The sequence below is a fragment of the Uloborus diversus genome, chromosome 3, assembly GCF_026930045.1.
Source record: "Uloborus diversus isolate 005 chromosome 3, Udiv.v.3.1, whole genome shotgun sequence".
Taxonomy (NCBI): Eukaryota; Metazoa; Arthropoda; class Arachnida; order Araneae; family Uloboridae; genus Uloborus; species Uloborus diversus.
Window position 1 is genome coordinate 50,075,418 of NC_072733.1, and position 20,939 is coordinate 50,096,356.

The 20,939-nt window shown below is 33.7% G+C and overlaps 1 protein-coding gene across 1 annotated transcript in view; it reads left to right on the forward strand.

The window, feature by feature from the left end:
• The first annotated feature begins 458 nt into the window (after positions 1-458).
• The window catches only part of LOC129218137 (LON peptidase N-terminal domain and RING finger protein 3-like), a 105,843-nt gene continuing 85,362 nt past the window's right edge, over positions 459-20,939 (forward strand). The window contains exon 1 of the mRNA XM_054852349.1: positions 459-1,263. Within this exon, the coding sequence (XP_054708324.1) occupies positions 720-1,263 (544 nt within the window). The 5' untranslated portion in view covers positions 459-719. The remainder of the gene's footprint in view (positions 1,264-20,939) is intronic.

A 20,939-nucleotide genomic window follows, 5' to 3' on the forward strand; every position in this document is an offset into this window, starting at 1 on the left:
TGTCTATACCGCATAATATAACTATTCTACTGTGGTTTAGTCTAAGGAGGACGCAAAGGGACATTCTTTTAAAATTTTAACGCAAGCTTCGACCACTTTTCAACTGTCTTTTTGATGTTATTAACTTTTAGCTTAACATATGAAAGCCTCATCTCCTTTTTTTCCAGTGCTGCACCGCTGTATACTTCAGAAAGTTCGCCTAAAAAACTATTTTCATATTTTTATATGTGAGATTTATATCATGCTTGAAGTAAAAAAAATATGTATCGTACGCCTAATGAAATGAAAATGACTCTGAAAAACTTTGTTTTCATTGCTAGTTATTAGGAAGTGTGTTAACGTTAAGATAAAAATTCCCATTTCATGAATGTTTCTCGTCGGGAAATGAACTGGTGACGTAGCTGTGACGTTGCGTTATGTAAGCCTGCTCTGACACAATGAGGGCGCTCCTAGTCAAACTACTCACTTCTGTCAATCGAATTTGTATGTTGTGAAAGAACGACATGAGCTTAAAGTTGTTTTCGTGTTTGCTTACACATTGATTATTTCTTGTATTGTTATGTGTTATACAATGTGTGTGCGAATATGTTTGTGTGCTAAGTCAACTCATTATTTCAAGATGTATCCAATGGAATCGGAACTCATGAGATTTTATTCTGAACCTAGACGTCAGTGTATTCAATGTTATGTAATGCAAAGATTGTAGCTGTGTTCGAAATATGGGAGAATCCGATCTGCAAGCAATTGGTGGAAATAAGTTCAAAAAATATCTTGAAAATGTTCCTCGTAGTATCAAAGAAAGTGCTTCAAATGGCGATCCGTTGAAGAATATTGTTCAATATTTTACAAAAAATGGTAAGGTGCACGAAGCTTTAAGTGCTTGTATTCGGGCTTACAGTTCGGATTTTTTCGATTCAGAATGTATAAATATTTTAATCGACAGTATTACTCAGAAAGCGAAAGAATACTTAAGAGAAAATGCTAAGTTAACGAAAGATCATTTGATGTGCACAGTTTGTGATCAGTTTATGAAAGATCCTGTGACACTTAGATGTGGTCACACATATTCAAAAAAATGCATGCTTTCAAATCTGGATGATGATGCATTTGTTTGTGAAAAGTGTGAAAGTTATTATGTTAGAGGGTACGTTGAACAAGTGAAGAATAATGTTACATTGTTAACATTAATTGATATTGTGTTTAAATCAGAGTGCTCAGTTAACACCAAAGATGATGAACATGTTAGTTCTGATAAGCAATGCGGTATGTATGCTATTTCCATATTTTGTCTTTGTAAATCTACTAACGTAATGTTTCCTTTCAGATTTATAGTTAATAATGTGGATTGAATAAGAGTTAATGATTGAAATGAAGAGTATGTTCCTTTTCTTCGATGCACAATAACTGTTGACATTTTTGATTTTAGCTATAAAGGTTTCTTTTGATTTTCCAATAGGTTTTGAAGCATAATTTTTTTAATCTAATTTTACCTTCAATAAGACTAGTTTTGATTACTTTACGTACAGGCTCGTCATTTCAAATTTTTCTGGGGCATCAATGCGTTATACTCAATGCATGGAAGTACATTGATTCCTCAAAGACAGGGGGAGCCAATTGCCCCCTTCTGACCCCCACTGGCTGGGATGTTTCCATAGTATTTTATGCATTGGGATTATTTGGGATGGACCAGAGTGTTTGAAAATAAAAATCACACTAGTTATTTTCTTTTCATTTTTGGTTAAAACGAACGAATCACTTAGCTCATTTGTCAGTAAACATGAGTAAATTAGGATTTTTTTAAAAAAATTGTAACTGTTTAAGCTTAAACTGAGGAAAACCACACCATGACTTAAGAATATCAAGTTTGAACATTAACAGACCATCTTATTCTAGGAATTTCACTTAACATGAAGTGCAGTATTGTTTTATAAGTTTTAATGCTTAAGTAAAAATTAAAAACATTTATGCTAAAAAAAATTTTTCTGTTGGATTTTTTGACACTTAACTCCAGCACAAATTCAACACTAAACTAAATTTAATACATCAATTGATAATTGATTGTCTACTTGGGCCAGTAAGGGCTCCTAAAAGGGGGAGGGGGAATTAATTCATGAGGATTTTTGGTCTGATTTTGGGAGATTCTCATAATGGGGTGAGGTCTCATAATGTGTCATCCGCATCCCCCTTTGGGGTGAATCGACATCCCTGTGTGCCTGAATCTTGCTGGCAGTCACTTTTTCTTTTTGTACTCGCTTCACTTCAGAGAGTGCATGTTATATTATTAGAATTTTGTTAATTATGTAGTTTTTTATTCAAATTCTTCAAGTTCTTTTAAAAATTATTTTCCGTTCATTTTTTCTGCTGTTGAGGACTTCAAATCAGGTTCAAATGCTACATTCCTCGGTATCTGTATACTTTGAACTCGGGTCAATTAAATGATTAAAATAATACTTGATCAGTTCAAGTTGCATCTTTAATGTACAAAATAAAATAACACTTTAATTAAGAGACGAATACTTTAAAGCATTGAAAATCACAAGGCATACTTGATAGTGCCATCTGATTTACTTAAAATTACATGAGAAAATTGTGAGTAACTTGGAAAGTTATTATAGTATCCTTTTTTAAATTTTTTTTATTTCTAATGGCAGGATTTTAAGACAATTATAGATATAAAATAACAACTGGATTAGGGTCGTTCTCAAAAGGTGGGAGCAAACACAGACTTCAACTTTGAAGCTTCAACACCAAATAACTTTCATTTTAATTGACTCTAAAATTTTTGAGGTAAATTATAATGCTGTATAGAGACAAGAATTGACATAAATTATGGAAAAAAAGCTCTTTAAATGCCCTTAAAAAATATTTTCTTTGCTAAATGGCCCAATTATGGACATACCAAAACGTTAACTGAGCAAATGTACCATTAAAAAAAAATTTTTTTTAATTATTTCCATACGTTTCAAAAAAAAATTAAAGGCCTGAATCTTACACTGAATAATTTTTTGTTAATATTTTACACAAATAACAAAAGTAAAGACAGATTATTTACTTTGTAAACGATTTTAGAAAAAAGTAAGTTTGAAATTTGATGCATGTCCAAAAGTTACGATCTTTACAATGCTATTATTTGAGAACTAAGTATATGATGTTTTCGTTTTAAAGGTATTTATCGATCCTCAGAATCAGTTTTTAATTGTTTAAAAGTGTTTTCATAAGCTTTTATGCAGTATCTTAGAAGAAAAATAATTTTTCTTAAACATACATGTGAGATGTCCAAATGGCGTTACGATCTTGACGCCGATAATTTTGTCCGTTTATTTATAATTTTTTTATAATCCACTGTCTTCTAACATCAATAAAAAAGATTATTATGATGTTATCTTCTTTAATCCATAGGTATTTTGCATAATTAATACGTTACACATTGAACAATACATAAATTACAGTAGAAACATGGCTGTTTATGATCGAACGAAAGCCATTTTGCCCGAAAATCGCCAAGCGAACTCCGTTGGCGACAACACAGTATACGATAAGCTAAAGGTTACCAGAGGGGGATTACAGTTTGACAAATGTAGTTAATCGTCAGCTGCACCAGTTTTGGCGACTTTATCACCTGCACTAGCAAATTTTTTTTTCTCCGCCGCTTTTATTATTTTAGAATTTTTTTTCCTCTTCTTTCTTTTGAAAACATAATTTAACGATCTCCAAATAGAAATACGAATTTCTTTTTTTAGACATCGTTTTAATTCTTATGACATTCGAAAATATATTCATTATTAAAACTGATGTCACTTTTTACATTCTTTCTTAAAGCATATTTTGTTTATTTTTCCTTTAAAAATATATATGTCGTATTTATTTGTCTCTATTTTTATTCCTTATTTGTCCCAAAAAATCAAACTACAAGTTTGTATAATTATTTCCATGAAGCTTTTTTCTACCTTTCATCAACTTCTTCAAAATCATTCCAAAACTTAATTATATGTAAAGAGCAGTATGTATAGCCATTCAAGTACTTCATTACTATCCTCTTTATCATTAAATTGCAAAATTCAAAAAGTAGTAAATAAAATTTTCATTGGAAAAGTTAAAAATCAGATTAACAGTTGTCAAAAATGGTGAAACTTACATTATGATGATGTCCAAAATCCGTTACCTACAGGACAACAATGTCCAAAATCTGTTATACCTACAGACTGCTAATTTAATTTGCTAATTAACAATTTTTACAAATACCTGCTGTCTTTTCATGTTCATATATTGTGTTCTAGGTATGCATACTATAGAATAAAAGCAAAATTGATATCAAATTCGAAAATTTTTGAAATTGCTCAAAGTTAACTTTTTTGTTCCCACCTTTTGAGAACTGCCCATTAAGGATATAAACAAGTAGACAAAGATGCAAAAAAATAAAAATAATAAAAAAGTAACTGTTGTAGCAAAAGTCTATGAATCCAGAAAGCCACTGGCCTCTTAGTATCGATCCGCAAGAGTGTTTGGGAAAAAGCAGGGCAAATGACGAGATGGTCAGCATCCATGATCCATCCCAGATCACAAAGACTGCATAAAAGACTTGAATTGAAGACACTTTGACAGTGCCGAGCCTGAACTCGGTCACCATTCTGTGTCTGGGCCATTTTGTAACTGATGAAATGTTATCTTTCCATGACTTTTGACTTATTTTCAGAGCAAGGTTCTTTTTGAACTCCTGTGTCATAGTATTTTTGATTAATCTTTTAACTGCTCTAAAGGATATACTAGAATGATATGGTTGAGAAGTGTTGAGGTGCCCTTTTTGGCCAATGAGTCAGCAATCTCATTGCAATAGATTCTACAATGCCCAGGGATCCACTGCAAAACGCACTCCTTTTAGTATAGTATCCATGTATTCAGCTATTTAAAATGTTTTTTTATTAATTTCATTTTGTTCATTTAAAATAACTTTCTGCATTAATCAAGACTTACTGATGTCATTGTCTGAAGTGGTCTTTGACTTGAGGCAGAAGAGCAATAATGGTATCTGTTGCAATTTTTATCAAAGGTTTACTAACAGGGCCCAATCATGCCGATATGATGCCCATGTCCTAGAAATGTTTGGTGCTTCTTTCACAAGAAATTCCGTGCATTTTCAAAGCAATAGCTTTGAAAAAAAAGGAAATAAGAAGTTCTCAATTTTGGTGTTCTAAAAATTGGTACCGAGATCCATTTACCTGCTGACCTTACGTTGATCAGGCTCTGTTTACTATAATCTGGTTTCCTGGAATTTAAAGATTGAATACTCAGAAAATTTCTGGTATCCAGTAAAATGCTTGTGAAAATCTCAAAAAACTTTACCTTTAAATAGTGATTTTTTTATGGCAATATCTGCAAATTCTCTTTCAGAGTTCAATTAGTTTCAGGATACATATATAGCTAATCCAATCAATGTACCACACTTTAAGAAGTTATTAAATCTTGCAAATTGTTGAGGAATATGCTTTGTATAACTAATTTTTTTTTTATTTTAAAGATACAGTATATCTTCTACTGTCCAAAACTCTTTTTAAGTTAGTCAACAGTGCAGTATTGCTAGTAACAAAGCCAACAAAATGCTTGGGTTTATCAATAGATCTATTTCAAACAAATCTAAGAAGGTTCTTCTGCCTTTATATATGAGTTTAGTAAGACCTCATTTGGAGAAGCTGTTCAGTTTTGGTCGCCTTATCTGAAGAAAAATATTTTTGTATTGGAAAGGGTTCAAAGAAGGGTAACTAAATTAGTAAGGGGACTCGCAGATTTAGATTATGATACCAGACTTAATAGGCTTAACATGTATAGCCTGGAGCAAAGGAGAGTCAGAGGGGACATGATTCAGTTATTTAAATTTATCAAAATGAAAGATGTAAATGGATTAAATTTTTGCGGGGAAAGCAGGACAAGGGGTCATTGTTTTAAACAATTTAAATCTCAGGATAACTTGGAAATTAGGAAAAACTACTACTTTAGCAGGGTCGTGGGCACTTGGAATAGCTTACCGGAAGAGGCGGTAATGAGCAAGGGGGTGGATAGCTTTAAGAGGGCCATTGATCTTCATCGGGGACTAATTTATTGACTAGGACCAGCTTAGCTGAGCCCAGAGTCTGTTGCTGGTTGTCACATTTGTATTTGTATTTATTTGTATTAAGTGCTTTGTTTTTTAAGCAATGTTTTAACTAGAATTCATTCTCAAAGCACTTCTCTCCCCCTCCCATAAAGTCTGTTCCTGGTGCAAGGGGCAAGCACAATTTACACCTCTTATGTTGGACTTATTTGTTCAAAAATTTTTTCTGATCAAAAGACTTTGTGTGTGGTTGGTGTTAGTACTGTATCAAGTACTTTGCATATTCATGGTACAGTCGGATCCCGACTGCGAGGGATGCATTTCGAGACTTCTCGGGTAAGTCCAAATTTCGCGTTGTGCAAAATGGCAGGGCCAGACTGGGCAATCGGGCGGTCGGTCGATTGCCCGAAGGTACGGTTCATCCCGAGGCCGGCTGCAATTTGTTGTTTAACTCCTTTTTTTTTTTTAGCCCCCAACACTCTCTGAATGAATACAAGTTTGAGGGATCGTCAAATTTGGTGTTGCTTGAGCCAGGCCTAAAGTTAATAGAGGCTTGGGAGGTAATCAGGTACTGGATATAGGTTTAATGTCATGAATGTCTATGAGGTATGTCCTCTGAGGTTTGAGTGTACTTTGGGCCGCCGAGAGCCAAGGGGCCCCATGTCTGTTGATTTTCTGGCCCCTTATCCTCAGTAAAATTTAGAAAACTTATACACTGCAATTCCGATGTGGGCCCCTAATTCCTGACTAAGCTGACATGGCTGTCCTTTGGCCCTGACTTTACTTCAGGGCCATTTTCAAAGAATAGGGGTTGATCGAAAGGAATTGGTTGGTGATCGCATTTGTGGGGGCTCTCATTCTGGGGATGTCCCTACTAGCAAAATTTCTTGCACCAACCTTTACAGATCTTGATATTATACTGACGGCGTCAATATTGACGTGTTTCATACTGCATAAAGGTTGCATAAAGATTAAAAAGCAATATTGCAATAACAACAGATGCAACATTGCTTTCATCTTAAAATACCAATAATTGATATTACCTTACAATATCAGCATTGCATACATTTTGACGCTGTCAAGATGGTATGGATTTCATGCTGTCGCCATCAAGGTAATTAGTACGCAATAGAACAGGCGGACCTTCGTTGATACTTGCGCATGCAAACAGTTCTTTATACCCAGTGTCCCTTGCATTGCTGGCATGTTGTCTTCCTGCTTCGACCTTCGATACAGTCGATCCAGAAGCTCCAAGCTGCACACTGCGTTGCATTCTTTAGGCTTCGCTAAGTTCGTTGCTTACAGGCCCGTCGTAAATGGGCGTTCAAGGTGTGCGCCGCACGCCTGAGGGGCGCCAAAGTCAGTTTCAACATGCTAAATCGAGGGGGGGGGGGAATAACAATTTGAATTTTCACATCTTGAATTCAAATTATGTTTTTCGCAGTCACGAGTGTGTGTATGTAGGGGTGTGTGCTTGTGTGTGAGGGGTATGTGTGTTTGTGTGTAGGGGTATGTGTGTGTAGGCATGTGTGTTTGTGTCTGTGTGCTGGCATAAGTGTGTGGGTAATTGTGTATATGAATGTGTGTGTTCGAGGGGCGGGAGTATGTGTATGTGTGTGTTGGCATGTGTGTCTGTGTGTGTGCGTGTGTAGTTGTGTATGTATGCGTGTGTGTGTGTAGGACATGGATGCAACCTGGAGACGACTTTCGCTATAGGAGCAGCATCTTGAGGACCCGGTCGACGGTGATGCTGCAGAGGGTGGCGTTGGGAAAATAAAATCAAAGGACATCAAAACAGTCAAATGAGAACAATAAGCAATGGTGATTGTTAAAAAAGAAATCAGTTTTGACTTTCCAAAAACTTTTGTTTGCTCAAAACGACCTCCCCCCCCTCATAGAAGACCATTCAGTGGGAGAAAATTTAATAATAGCAAGAAAGAGGACTCTTTTAACTTCACTCTTAGTACCACCTGTGGCCAGTGCTCAATAATAAAAAGCAGGCGGCAGGGAGTCTCATGACCTTTTTTGACCTTTTCCAATGTTCACTCAATTTCCGAAGGACCAGATAGCCCTGATGTTCTTGGAAGTATATCAAGACAAGAGGAAAAACGAAACGAAAAGCAACCCTCGAGGCTGGAGAGGGGCTCACGGTTCATTCACTGGCAGTGTAGTAAAAACTTGTTCTGCTTGTGTTTTGTTCAGTCACTGTGTTCAGTGTTAGGACATCAAGCCAAAAAGGTGCGGGATTGGGGTGTGAAGTTAAATGGCTGAGCCCGATATCTTCTTCCCGCAAAAGCAAGGTAATTTTTAACATATGATCAGGACAATCCAAAGATGGGGAGGGGGGGGGGGCGCCAAGAGTTGAGAAGGGGAGTCATAAACTAAGTTTCTACTGTGCATTAAAATTTAGTTTTCTTTTTAAATTTTTATAAAGTATTTTTCTTAATCTTAAATAGTTTTCAAAATGCTAGCACATTACATTTAATTTTTTGCTGCAAAAAAAAAGTGATGTGTACAATTATGTTATGATTAAAATCTGATATTCTTAACAATTAAAACGTGAAAATATTTGGTACTTTTCCATTATACTCTCGTTGTTGTTAGCAAGAATTTGCAGCATTAAAATGAGGCCAATGTTTATTGGCCACTGGAGTATTTTTGTTTTACGAGTAAAACCAGCTTCCTTTTCCGTGTGACCCATTGCGGGGCGGTGCGCGCTCCTACCTGTGCGCCCTCGAACCTTACCACCTACGCATTTTTTTGCGCCCTCGAAACTCTGCTCCCTCAATTTTTTAGCGCCCTTTAAACTCTGCGCTTCGTTTTTTTTTTGAGTCCTCGAACCTGTGTGTCTTTGTTGATTTATTTATTTCTAATTTGCGTGCTTTGGGAGTCAAGGCTGGGGTCCTCTTGAGGACCCATTCCACCCCTGTATGCTCTGTGAGGAAATTAATTTATTTCATGAAATGCATCTGTTCCTTAGCAATAGTTGAGCAATTTATAAAAGCTTCGTGGGAGTGCCTTCGTATTTTTGGTATTTCGAATTTTGACCGTTTACTGCAATATGCGTTGACAAAATATGTATCTTTTGAGCCCTCCAGGAAAATTTTGAAATGATGGACCTATGTGATACATAAGGTTCGAATTTAATGCAACTTTCCAGGACATTTGCCGAAAATCTGCTCTTCCAGAAGGTCGGGGTAAAGACTTATGTGCTGATTATCCCAGCTCATTGGAGTCCTGACGCCAGCCGGGGATGAGATAAAATGCGTTTCACAATTTCCAGAATTCTTTTTCATGTCTTCCGTGACAAAATACGTCCCGGATAAGCTTGAAGGGTTGGATAGATGTATGCGTCTGAAAGGATTTCCCTGAGGTTCGGCATCTATCGGCGGTCCATCCACGGTCCGTGAAAAATGTGGTGATGATCCGGGAACGTGGCCTGAAAGTATTGATACTCATAATGCGAGTGCTTCGGTAAATCGTGGTCCTGTTCAGGTACATAATCACAACTTCCCCATCAATGACGCTGGTAGAAAATTTGCTGCCAATTATTACAACAGAAATCTTTCAAATGGTGAGAAAGTCAATAGAGATTGGCTTGTTTATTCCATTTTTAAAGATTCAGTATACTGTTTCTGTTGTAAAATTTTCGGCAACAATTCAAGTAGTTTTAGTGATGCAAAAGGCTTCTCAGATTGGCAGCATTTATCATTAAATTTAAAAAGGCATGAAATGAGTTTCCCATAATCAAAACGTAAAATCCTGGTACAAATGAATAAGATGTTAAAAACTAAGACAACCCTAAATCAAATGCAACTGAGGCTATTAGATTCCGAAAAAAAATATTGGTACAATGTGCTAGAAAGAATAATTGCAGTCGTCAAATTTTTATCGCGTCGATGTTTAGCTCTTCGGGGTTCATCGAAAACATTGTTTGAACACAATAATGGAATTTTTTTAAAAGCAATAGAAATGATTGCATCTTTTGATTCAACTATGCGGGAACACATTCTTAAGATTGAAGCCACTTGGTCGAATTCAACGAGTATGGCTCATTATTTGGGAGACGACATTCAAAATGAAATCATCGATTTACTCGGCAGGACAATAAAAAGTTATATTTTGGGATAAAGTAAGAGAAGCGAAGTATTTTTCCATTATTTTAGACTGCACACCAGATGCAAGTCACACAGAGCAATTAACAATAATACTGAGACATGTTTGCTTAAATAATACAAACAAAAAAATAGAGATATGCGAAAATTTCACAGGTTTTTGTCCGATAACCAGTTCTACTGGCGATTGTCTGTTAGATTTTGTTTTAAAATTATTTTCACAGTTAAACTTTACATTCAAAATTTGCGTGGTCTAGGATATAATAATGGCTCTAATATGCGGGGAAAACATATTGAATTGCAAAAGAGAATTTTAGAAATTAATAGTCGCGCATTTTTTTGTTCCTTGTTCAGCTCATTCTTTGAATCTGGTAGTCAATGATGCAGCAAGGATTTCGCACGAAACTATTAATTTCTTTAACTTGATCCAAGAACTTTATGTTTTTTTCTCTTTATATACAAAAAGATGGTCCATTATTTGCAGACATTCACCCGACATAAAACTCAAACCTTCAAGTGCAACGCGATGGTCAAGTAGAATTGACGCAATCAAACCTTTGCGTTATCACTTCGACAAAATATTTGATGCTCTGCTGGAGATCTCAGAAAATTCTTCGGATTGGGACAGCACTACAACACACAAAGCTTATTCATTAAACATGCAAAATTATAAATTTATCTGCTCAATTATTATTTGGTTTGATGTTTTAAACGAAATTAATTCATTAAGCAAAATGCAAAGCCCGTGCTTAAATACACAAATGTGTATAAATTTGTTAAAAAAATTAGTAGCAAAATTTGAGAAATGTCGCACAGATGAACATTTTGATGTATAGTTTTAGAGGAAGCTACCAAATTAGCTCACAAACTCAACATTGAAGCCGATTTCCCGCCTGTAAAATCACTCCGTCGTAAACGAAAACCCAAACCATTTGAGTATGAACAACGCGACGAAGTTCTGTTAGATCCTAAAACCAATTTTAAAGTAGTTTTTTTTTTAGAATCTTTGATCAGACATTAATTTCTTTAAGAGGTCGATTTTAAGAACTACAAGCATTTGACGATGTGTTTCCCTTTTTCGGTAGCAAATTATTTAGCCACATAAAAGATGAATTACTAAAGCATTGTAATGATTTACATTCAAAACTAAAAGAAGACTCAAGAAATGAAGCAGACATTGACGGCGTAGACTTATTTGATGAGATTAATGCTTTAAAACTACTTTCCAGATAACGAGGCTAATGATCCACATAGACTTTTACAATATCTCTTTACAAACGAATTAATTTCAACTTTTCCCAATACAGCAATAGCATTAAGAATCTTATTAACTCTGCCACTTTCGGTTGCATCAGGTGAAAAATCTTTCTCAAAGTTAAAATTCAAAAAATTGTTTAAGATCAACTATGCTTCAGCAAAGACTTAGTAATTTGTCAATTTTGTCTATAGAACATGAAATTTTAGACAATTTGGATACACAAAAATTAATAGCAGAATTTGCGTGCAAGAAAGCAAGAAAAGTTCGATTTGTGTAGGATGCTGCATTAGCACATATTAGCACACAAGTCCTAACAAATAGTATCTCCCTCTCTTTGTTCTAGAAGTGAAGTCGCATTCGTTTTTAGGCACTACCTCCACTACCTCACCCTATAAATTCTCCACTTTCCTGAACCATTCTGTTTATTACAGGTATTTTACTTTAGTAGCGATCTGAAAAAAGACTGCCTGGTTTCATTTTTCTCTCTTTTTTTTTAAATTCGTGCCTCGAAAAGCTAGACATTGACATATCAAAAATTTTACAATTGCAATCAACTTTAGATCTTCGGTCAACTGAGTGCTTTTTGCACTTCTAATAAATTTTACTGTGCCTTATCAATGATGTACTTATTTATCCAACATTTAGTTTACTTCAAACCGTTTATTTACCGATGAATGTGCTAAACCAGCGTTTCTTAATTTCTTTGATCAGTGGAACCCTTTTAAATGCTCACTTTTTTCGTGGAACCCTTAGTTTTCTGTCAATAGTTTTCAGTGGCGTAGCCAAGGTTCTGTTTGAAGGGGAGCCTATGTTCTTATCTCAAAGAGAATCACATTAACTATTTGTCGTTAAATTGATAATTAAATAGACTTCATTGTAGACCATGGTAATTATTGCTTATAAAACACTAAAACACTCCTATTTGCATAGGTGACTGGTGCCTCAAAAAAGTGGGGGGTTAAGGGATGTGCGGGAGGGGGGCAGGTTTGGGGATGACCACAGCCTTAAATCTAAATTTTTTCTTCAAAAATTGGGCAATTGAATTTTTACGTCATTATTAATGAATTGACCTTGCATAAATTCAAGAAACGGATTCAAAAAGCAGGACCAGATGGCCACAAAAAAGATTCCCTCCTACCAAAATCAAAGTTCCATTTTAATTTTTATGGAATAATAACATAAAAAAAGCATAAAACAAACACTTATTAAGTCAGTTCTTTCTTGAAACACGTGAATAGACCATCACTATCATTTTTCTTTCGACCCTTAGTTTTAAACTTAGAAAAGTGGAGGGACAAAGTCACTTTACTGTTGAAAGTGAGAGGGCAATTGCGTCCTTTGACCCCTCGTACGAGCCGCCTATGCCTATTTGCGATTCTGAGTATTTTTAAAAGGGATAAATAACTTCAGAATTTATGTATGAGTTATATGATTAAAATATTTTTTAAAGTTATTTATAAATCAGAGACTTTGATGTCACTGTATGTTATGTTGACTTAAAATGGTCCTCACTCGTTAAATGTTAAAACTGTGCCTTCAATCGCTGCCATAGATATTGGGAGAGTGGCTAATATTAATAGTAGAACATTTGAAATATGCGTCAAAAAACATAATTTTTGGCAATATTCGGTAATGATGCAGGAAAGAGAATTTGGGGTGTCCTTCCATTAGTTTTTCAACATTGAAGTCACTTTTAAACTATCTTTGGTGATATTAGGGGATCACTAGCTTCTTCCGGATTTTTTTCGAAATTGAAGTGTTTGAAAGTGAGAAAGAGGTGCTTTATGACTGATCTTGGAAAAATTTCGAAGTTGAATCTTAAAGGCACAATTTCAGGCAACAAATAAAATTATTCCTATAGTGGCTAACCCTGATGGGTAATAAAGCTCAGATTAGTATACAAAAGTAAAAGTAAATTTATTTTTAACTTTGGGAAAGCGTTTTATCGATTTTTTAAGTGACAAAGTTGAAAGATGTGAAATGAAAACAGGCAAGTCTCATGGAACCCATGAGAGAGCTTCGTGGGTCGTTTCAACCTGACCACACGTGGATATATGCCTAGGAACGTACAAACACCCGAAATATCCATTTTGACGACCAACGGGTTAATTACAACGAAATTTCTCGAGACGTCCATGCGTATGGCATATTGACCGTTCCCAAGCGGTAATTCTGTAATCCACGCTATGGCTTGGTTTCTTCCACGCTCGATAGATGGCACCACTACTTTTTCATGATTTTTTTTTGCTTTCTTTTTAAAAATGTCTTGTGTCTTTTGAAGTTTTAACCATGGATAGCTTACCATCCGGCTTTACTTATTCAAATATTAATATTACAAACGATCAAAACGAAAATTTAACTTACAGAGTAAAAGAAATCACTGATGAAAATGCTGCAAATGTAAGTTTTAAATTTTTTTTCTTAATTTAATTGCGGATAATCCCGAAAAAAAAAAAGATGTTATTAAAGGGACAGAACAGCCGATTCAAATTATTGGAATTTAAAAAAAAATGTGAAAATTCATGTGCCTAAAGGTTTAACGTTGTAATTAATAATTTAATCAACGGTCTAATTGATACAACTATATCAATTAGATAACATTATATGCAGTATTCGGGGGGGGGGGGGTAGTACATGTATATAGTGTGAAATGTAAGTCAGAACAGCTCTTTTACAAAAGTACTCCAATAGGCTTTCTAGTTTTTTATTTATTTATTTATTTATTTTTTTTTTTTTTTTGAAAAACACAAAGACACACACATATATATATATGCCAATGATTTTTTTTTGGTGGTGGGGGGGGGGGGGTGATCGCTTCCTTTTTGGGGATGGGGGACACATTCACCCTTAGTTTTATTTACCCATGTTTTGTAGCATTTTTTAAAATTAATTTTCTGTTTAGTTTGTTCTTTAAGTTTTGTTGTTTTTTCCACCAGTACTTACATGTTCTTTACTTAATTTCTATGTTGGGCCTTTTTTGGTTAAAGATTTTTTAGATTGTATTTGTGTTTTAATAAAAATTGAATTAACTTCTCTTTTGATTGGCTTATACAGATTTAACTTAAATATGCTTGTTAATTTTATACATAGAACTGGTTACAGCAACACAGTGAAGATACAAAAAGTACTTGGCGTGTTGCAACAACATATCCGAAATCAGGGAGATTTAATAAATACAAAATCAGCTATCGCTGTGTGCATGACAGACAGAATAGTTTCTGGGGATGGTCCTTCAAAGCATACAGGATGCAATGCTAAATTGACAATCACAATACAAAGGCAAGTTACTTTCAATTAAATGTATATATAACAGGGTTTGAAATAGGGTTCAATTTCTAGAAGGGGAATGTCCCCCATTACTTCAGATTCCAGGGGGGATTTTTTGAATTTCGGTGAAAATTTTTATAAGTTCTCAAAATTTATTTACAATTTTTTTATGATTCATTTTTATTTCATTTTTCTATTTATTCATTTTTAAATTATAATTTTTTTGGTGTAGTAACAATCCCATTTTCAAATAATTATTCCTTAATTTTGCAATTTTACTTTATTATTTTATTTTCAATAAAATATTTTACAACTAAGTAACATCACATACACTCAATTATTTTTTTTAAATAGAACATTCTATTTAAAAAAAATAATTCGGTATAGTTCTAATTTCGGATAATTAGAACTATTCTCTAAATAGTTCTAATTATTCGAATGGGGTTCGGTCCCGATTGTTTAGAAAAATATTTCTACTGAACAAAGACTTTTTTTCTTGCGATCAAAAAGTTAAAGTAAAAAATTGCCTATAATTTTCCAAAGCGGACTGTCGTTTCCAGCAGTTTTCGGATCGCATTTCGACCGGCGGATCAGAATTAGTTGATATTGGCGGATCGGAATCGGTTGATGTAACCAGTTCTGTGTATAAAATTAACAAGCATATTTAAGTTAAATCTGAATAAGCCATTCAAAAAAGAAATTAATTCAATTTTTATTGAAACACAAATACAATCTAAAAAATCTTTAACCAAAAAAAGGCCCAACATAGCAATTTAGTAAAGAACATGTAAGTACTGGTGGAAAAAACAACAAAAGTTAAAGAACAAACTAAACAGAAAATTAATTTAAAAAAATGCTACAAAACATGGGTAAATAAAACTAAGGGTGAATGGGTCTTCCCCCCCCCCCAAAAGGAAGCGATCACACCCCCACCACCAAAAAAAAAACATTGGCATATATATATATATATATATATATATATATATATATATGTGTGTGTGTTTTGCAAAAAATGAATAAATAAATAAATTAGAAAGCCTATTGGAGTACTTTTGTAAAAGAGCTGTTCTGACTTACATTTCACACTATATATATGTACTCCCCCCCCCCCGAATACTGCATATAATGTTATCGAATTGATATAGTTGTATCAATTAGACCGTTGATTAAATTATTAATTACAACGTTAAACCTTTAGGCACATGAATTTTCACATTTTTTCTTAAAATCCAATAATTTAAATCGGCCTCTGTAAGTTAAATTTTCGTTTTGATCGTTTGTAATATTAATATTTGAATAAGTAAAGCCGGATGGTAAGCTATCCATGGTTAAAACTTCAAAAGACACTAGACAATTTTGAAAAGAAAGCAAAAAAAATCATGAAAAAGTAGTGGCGCCATCTATCGAGCATGGAAGAAACCAAGCCATAGCGTGGATTACAGAATTACCGCTTGGGATCGGTCGATATGCGTACGTATGTATGTGCTTATGCATGTCGCATAACTCAAGAACGGTATGTTCTAGAAAATTGAAAATTGGTATGTAGTCTCTTAGTGGGGTCTAGTTGTGCACCTCCGTTTTTGGTTGCATTCGGAAGTTCCAAAGGGGGTCTTTTACACCTTTTGGGAGAGGGGGTGGGAAGAAATTATTGTTAATTTCAATGCAAACTGAAGTGCTGTTATACAGACCCCAAAGAGTTCCTATTTATCCTACTTTTTCTTACTTTTTAGAGCTCTCTCCTTATTTTCTTTTTTTCCCCCTACTTTTCCTTTCTTTAGTATAGCGCTTCTAATTGTGCATTGATTCTTATTTTTACAATGCCGTACCGATAATTTTCTCCATGTTTCAATTTTGAAAAGCAAAAGAAACAAGCGGATCCTGAGCTTCTCATTGACTGACTAGAGTAATTTCCTGAAGGAAATCCGTGTTTAAAAGTTAAATTTTTGTAAGTGACTTTTTTGCCGTTGCGGCGTTTATGATCGACTATTCTTTTTATCACCCCGACTTCAGTCCTACTGTTTTAACGAAACAATAAAGAAATAGATACTGGCACATTCTGATGCAATTATTTACCCGTCAATTAGAAGCTTTAATTAAAGTAAACGGCCGACTGTTCAAAAAGTGCGGGAAAAGCCGAATTTCCTATTTGCCAATTTTTTGTATAGTTGATTACAAGTGAAATGGAGCTCTATTTAAACAGAAAGGCAATGAAAAACCATAAAAGGAATGTAAGTAAGCAAAAAATGAAAAACCTGTACACTGTACCATATTTTATTGATGTTAGTACAAAATAAAAGGCTCAAATAACCGAAATTCGCAAAAACGGTTCACTTCAAAAATAATCGCGGAAACAAACTTTTTCATGCATAAATATGATTATTGTTCATTCTAAATCGTAAGCATGATTATAAAATTTATAAAATTTCATTTTCTTTCCTTGCAAAGAGTGTATTTGCAAAAAAAAAAAAAAAACCCCGGCAAAACCTAGATGGGCAAAACATTCCCGATTTTTGGAGAAAAACCGGAAATCCATTTAAATGCGAGATTCCATTTTTATTTATTTACATTTTTAAAAGTTGGGGGATAGAACCACAAGCAAATATGTACTGTATTTTTTTTTCTTTTTAATGGGTATTTTCTACTCTGATATATCATCAATATCATAATTTTTATGAGCTGCATTTATGGCAATGCGGCATTTCGGAAGATATAAAATTTTTTTACAGACTCTTACTCTTTTCGGGGTGCGGCAATTATACCGATGCGGCGTATCTACTGTAAGTTATTCTATTCAGGGTGCCTGATCAAAGGAGGGGGGTGGAAGAGATATATGCTGGCATTTGATATCAGGTGCTCCCCCCTCACTCTCAATTTTGCGATCAATTTCGAATGAATATTTTTCTTGTATGATGAGGATCGAACGAAACTACGTGTCTTCGCTTTTATGCACAGAGAAAGATTCGTAACTGATCTTTGGCTTTGATAAAAATGTTATGTTTACCATGCATATATTTTTTTTTCAGTGACAAATTTCGGAACAAGAAAGAGGTAAAAAAATCATCAAACCAATAAAAAAATATTCGTTTTTATTGCTTGATTCAAATTAAAACTGGCCCGTTATTCTGATTCTCCCCCCAACAAAAATGGTTTTATTGCTCCAAAATATGAGTTTTATTATTATTGTTATTATTATTATTTTTATTTTATTATTATTATTATTATTATTTTTTTTTTTTTTTTGCGATCGCTATATTGCATTTTATTCTTTCACACTTAAAAATTAATTTTAATACTGTATTGTTGAAAAGTGTTTCTTTGTTTGGATTTTATTTTCATATATATTTGTTCGCACCAGTTTATTTTTCATATTGATGATTATCATCTTGTTTCTTTCGTTTTGTTTTTGCAACTCGGCTTTTCATTAAATCCCTTGAATACTTCAAAAGTACTGTTAGTTTATTTTACATTAGAAGTAAAATATACTCTACATTTGTTTCCTCTTGACTTGTGTGTAGTCCCATCTCTTCTTATTTTTTCCTACTTTTTTAAGTGATTTTTTTTCCTACTTTTTCAATTTTTGATTCCTTATTTCCTACCTTTTCCCCCCCAAAAAAACCTCTTCGTGATCTGTGTTATAATTTGGCAAACATTTGGCGCTATATCGCTAAGCTTTTGGATCGCCAACTTGGCGATAAATTTGGCATTTTTTTTTTTTGAAATTTGTAATATATTACTTCTATTGTATTACAAATAAAAGAAGTATATATAATACTTTTCTAAATATTGACCACTATTTGTGATATTTAGAGAGTTCATCACTGAATCACATTAAAATTACCAATATTTGGAATGAAACGTTTTTTTTTTTTTTTTTGCTTTGGTTAACAACAAAAGTTTTTCTTTGCTTACTCCAAGTCCAAGGGACTATTATTATTAAATTAGCGTAAAAGGAAGTCATGTGATTCACACATCAGCTCGTTTAAATAGAGCACAAATTTTCATTTTTTAATTCTGTAAATTTTTTTGCAATGTAGGGGAGACCGGGGCAGGTTTTCCAACTTTTTTTTGTTTTATTTTTTGTTTAATTTTTATTTAAACATTTTGTTAAGTTTTGATTACACTTTGAATTCTTGTACCTTAAGCTAAGTATTAACATTACTAAAACATAAAAAATTAAAAAAACTGCAAAGAATTAAATATATATTTGTTACCAAGTCACATTGGAAAACCAACCCCGTACATGGGGTACGTTTTCTAACATTTAAAATTGCGTCGGGGCAAGTTTTCCAATTAGTTTAAATGGTCTATAATAAAGGTAAAATAAACATGGAGTAACGTAAAATTTATATTCTAATTCATTGGTAAGCACAATGGGTACATTCTTAATAATTTATTACATTAAAATGTATTATAACAATAATCAAAGTTAGTCAGAGTCATCTTCCATATCTTTGTGGCCCTTAATGCAAACGAAAAACAGAGTCTTCTTTTTTGACGCATGCTACGTGAGCCCATTTCTTACAACTAGTGATGTGGATCGGGTAAATACCCAGCGGGTAGGTAAATATTTTTTGGGTATTTACCCGGGTATTTACCCAAGGCCTGGGTAAATACCCAAAAACTGGGTATTTAATAAAAAATGCAAAAAAGCGAATGAGAATTTTTTTTTTTAAATCTAAATATGAAATAATTGGTAAAACTGATATATACATATGTATTACACAGTTTATAATATTTTTTATTGGAAGACTTGATGAAATCATGAAAGAAACATATCGTGAACCAAAGAACCTTTCTTTTCAATGTCTTAATTGGAGAAGTATAAGTAATTCATTATGAACTTCAGGATTTCAAAATCACAATCTAGGTTAGTCATATCCGAAATGAAAAAAAAAGGAAGCATGAGGGATGCTTGGAAGAATAAACTGAGAAGTTATTAAGAAACTATGGTGTTATTTATTTTATTGATATTTAAGTGATATCATGGAAAATATAGAAACAGTTTTCACATTAATAAACAAAAAAAAAAAGCAAAATTTTCTTTTCTGTTGCCTTGCTCATTTGCATTTGCTTCCCTGTAGGGTGGGAAGGTAAATATTTTTTTGGGTATTTATCCGAAGGCAGGGTAAATCCCCTAGTAATTGCGCATTTTGCAAAAAAAATTTAGGTAGTATTAAAAGGTGACTATTATCTTTTTTAAACATAAACCCTAAAATAAAAGATTAAAAATTTTAAATGTTTATGTATATTATGTGTGTTTGTATATATATATGTGTGTGTGATACAGAATACACCTGAACAATTGAACTAAGCTTGGAGGAAATTTCTGCATAAGATATAGGTAAATAAATTGTAATAATAAATTGAGCGACATTTCGTTACATTTTGATGTCATGCAGGGACATATTACTGGGTTATAAAAGACTAGGACCTTAAAAAAATGATGTTTGCTTTTTTTTGTAACCAGTTAAGCTTTTTTCTTTTTGTAGAATGGCTTTTTATATCTGAAATTTTTCTATCAACATTGATTAGGCATATCCAACACATTTAATGTGAATATCATATTAGATTGCTAAGCTGTTTCACACAATAATTCTTTAAATATGTGTTCAAAATACAATTTTTGGGCAAAAATTTATTGTTTTGTATATGGTTGGTTGTATATATACATAATGGAATACATACAGAAAAGTATTTTAGATGAATATAAATTTTTGAAATAAATACCCGGGTATTTACCCATTTTGGGTATTTACCCTGGGTATTTACCCCTAAAAATAAATACCCGGGTATTTTACATCACTACTTACAACAAATACACTGGATCCACTTTTCTTTTGGCTTTGAGTTAGAAAAGATGTCAAAGCAATATAGGCAAATACAATCTTCATCTTCTTCCTCACTTGATACATTGGCATATTTAGTTTTATTTTTCTTAAGCCGGCGAAATGTCTTCTTGTCCCTTTTTTCATCAACTGAGACTTCAGTTTGCTTTCCTTTTCCATTTTTAAAAATGACTGTGTTGCACTTTTTGTTTCTTGCTCTCTTTAAAGAGCATTTTTGATAGGAGTATCCGTTAGAATGGCGGATTTTCGTTTTTTCCTCCCCTTGCCTGTGCCTATCCTCGGGGCAACTTTTTCAAATGGTCTGATTTCTTCGAGGGATGGAAAATACTGTTGAGGCAAAGAACCAGCTATCGGCGAGCGAGATGGTT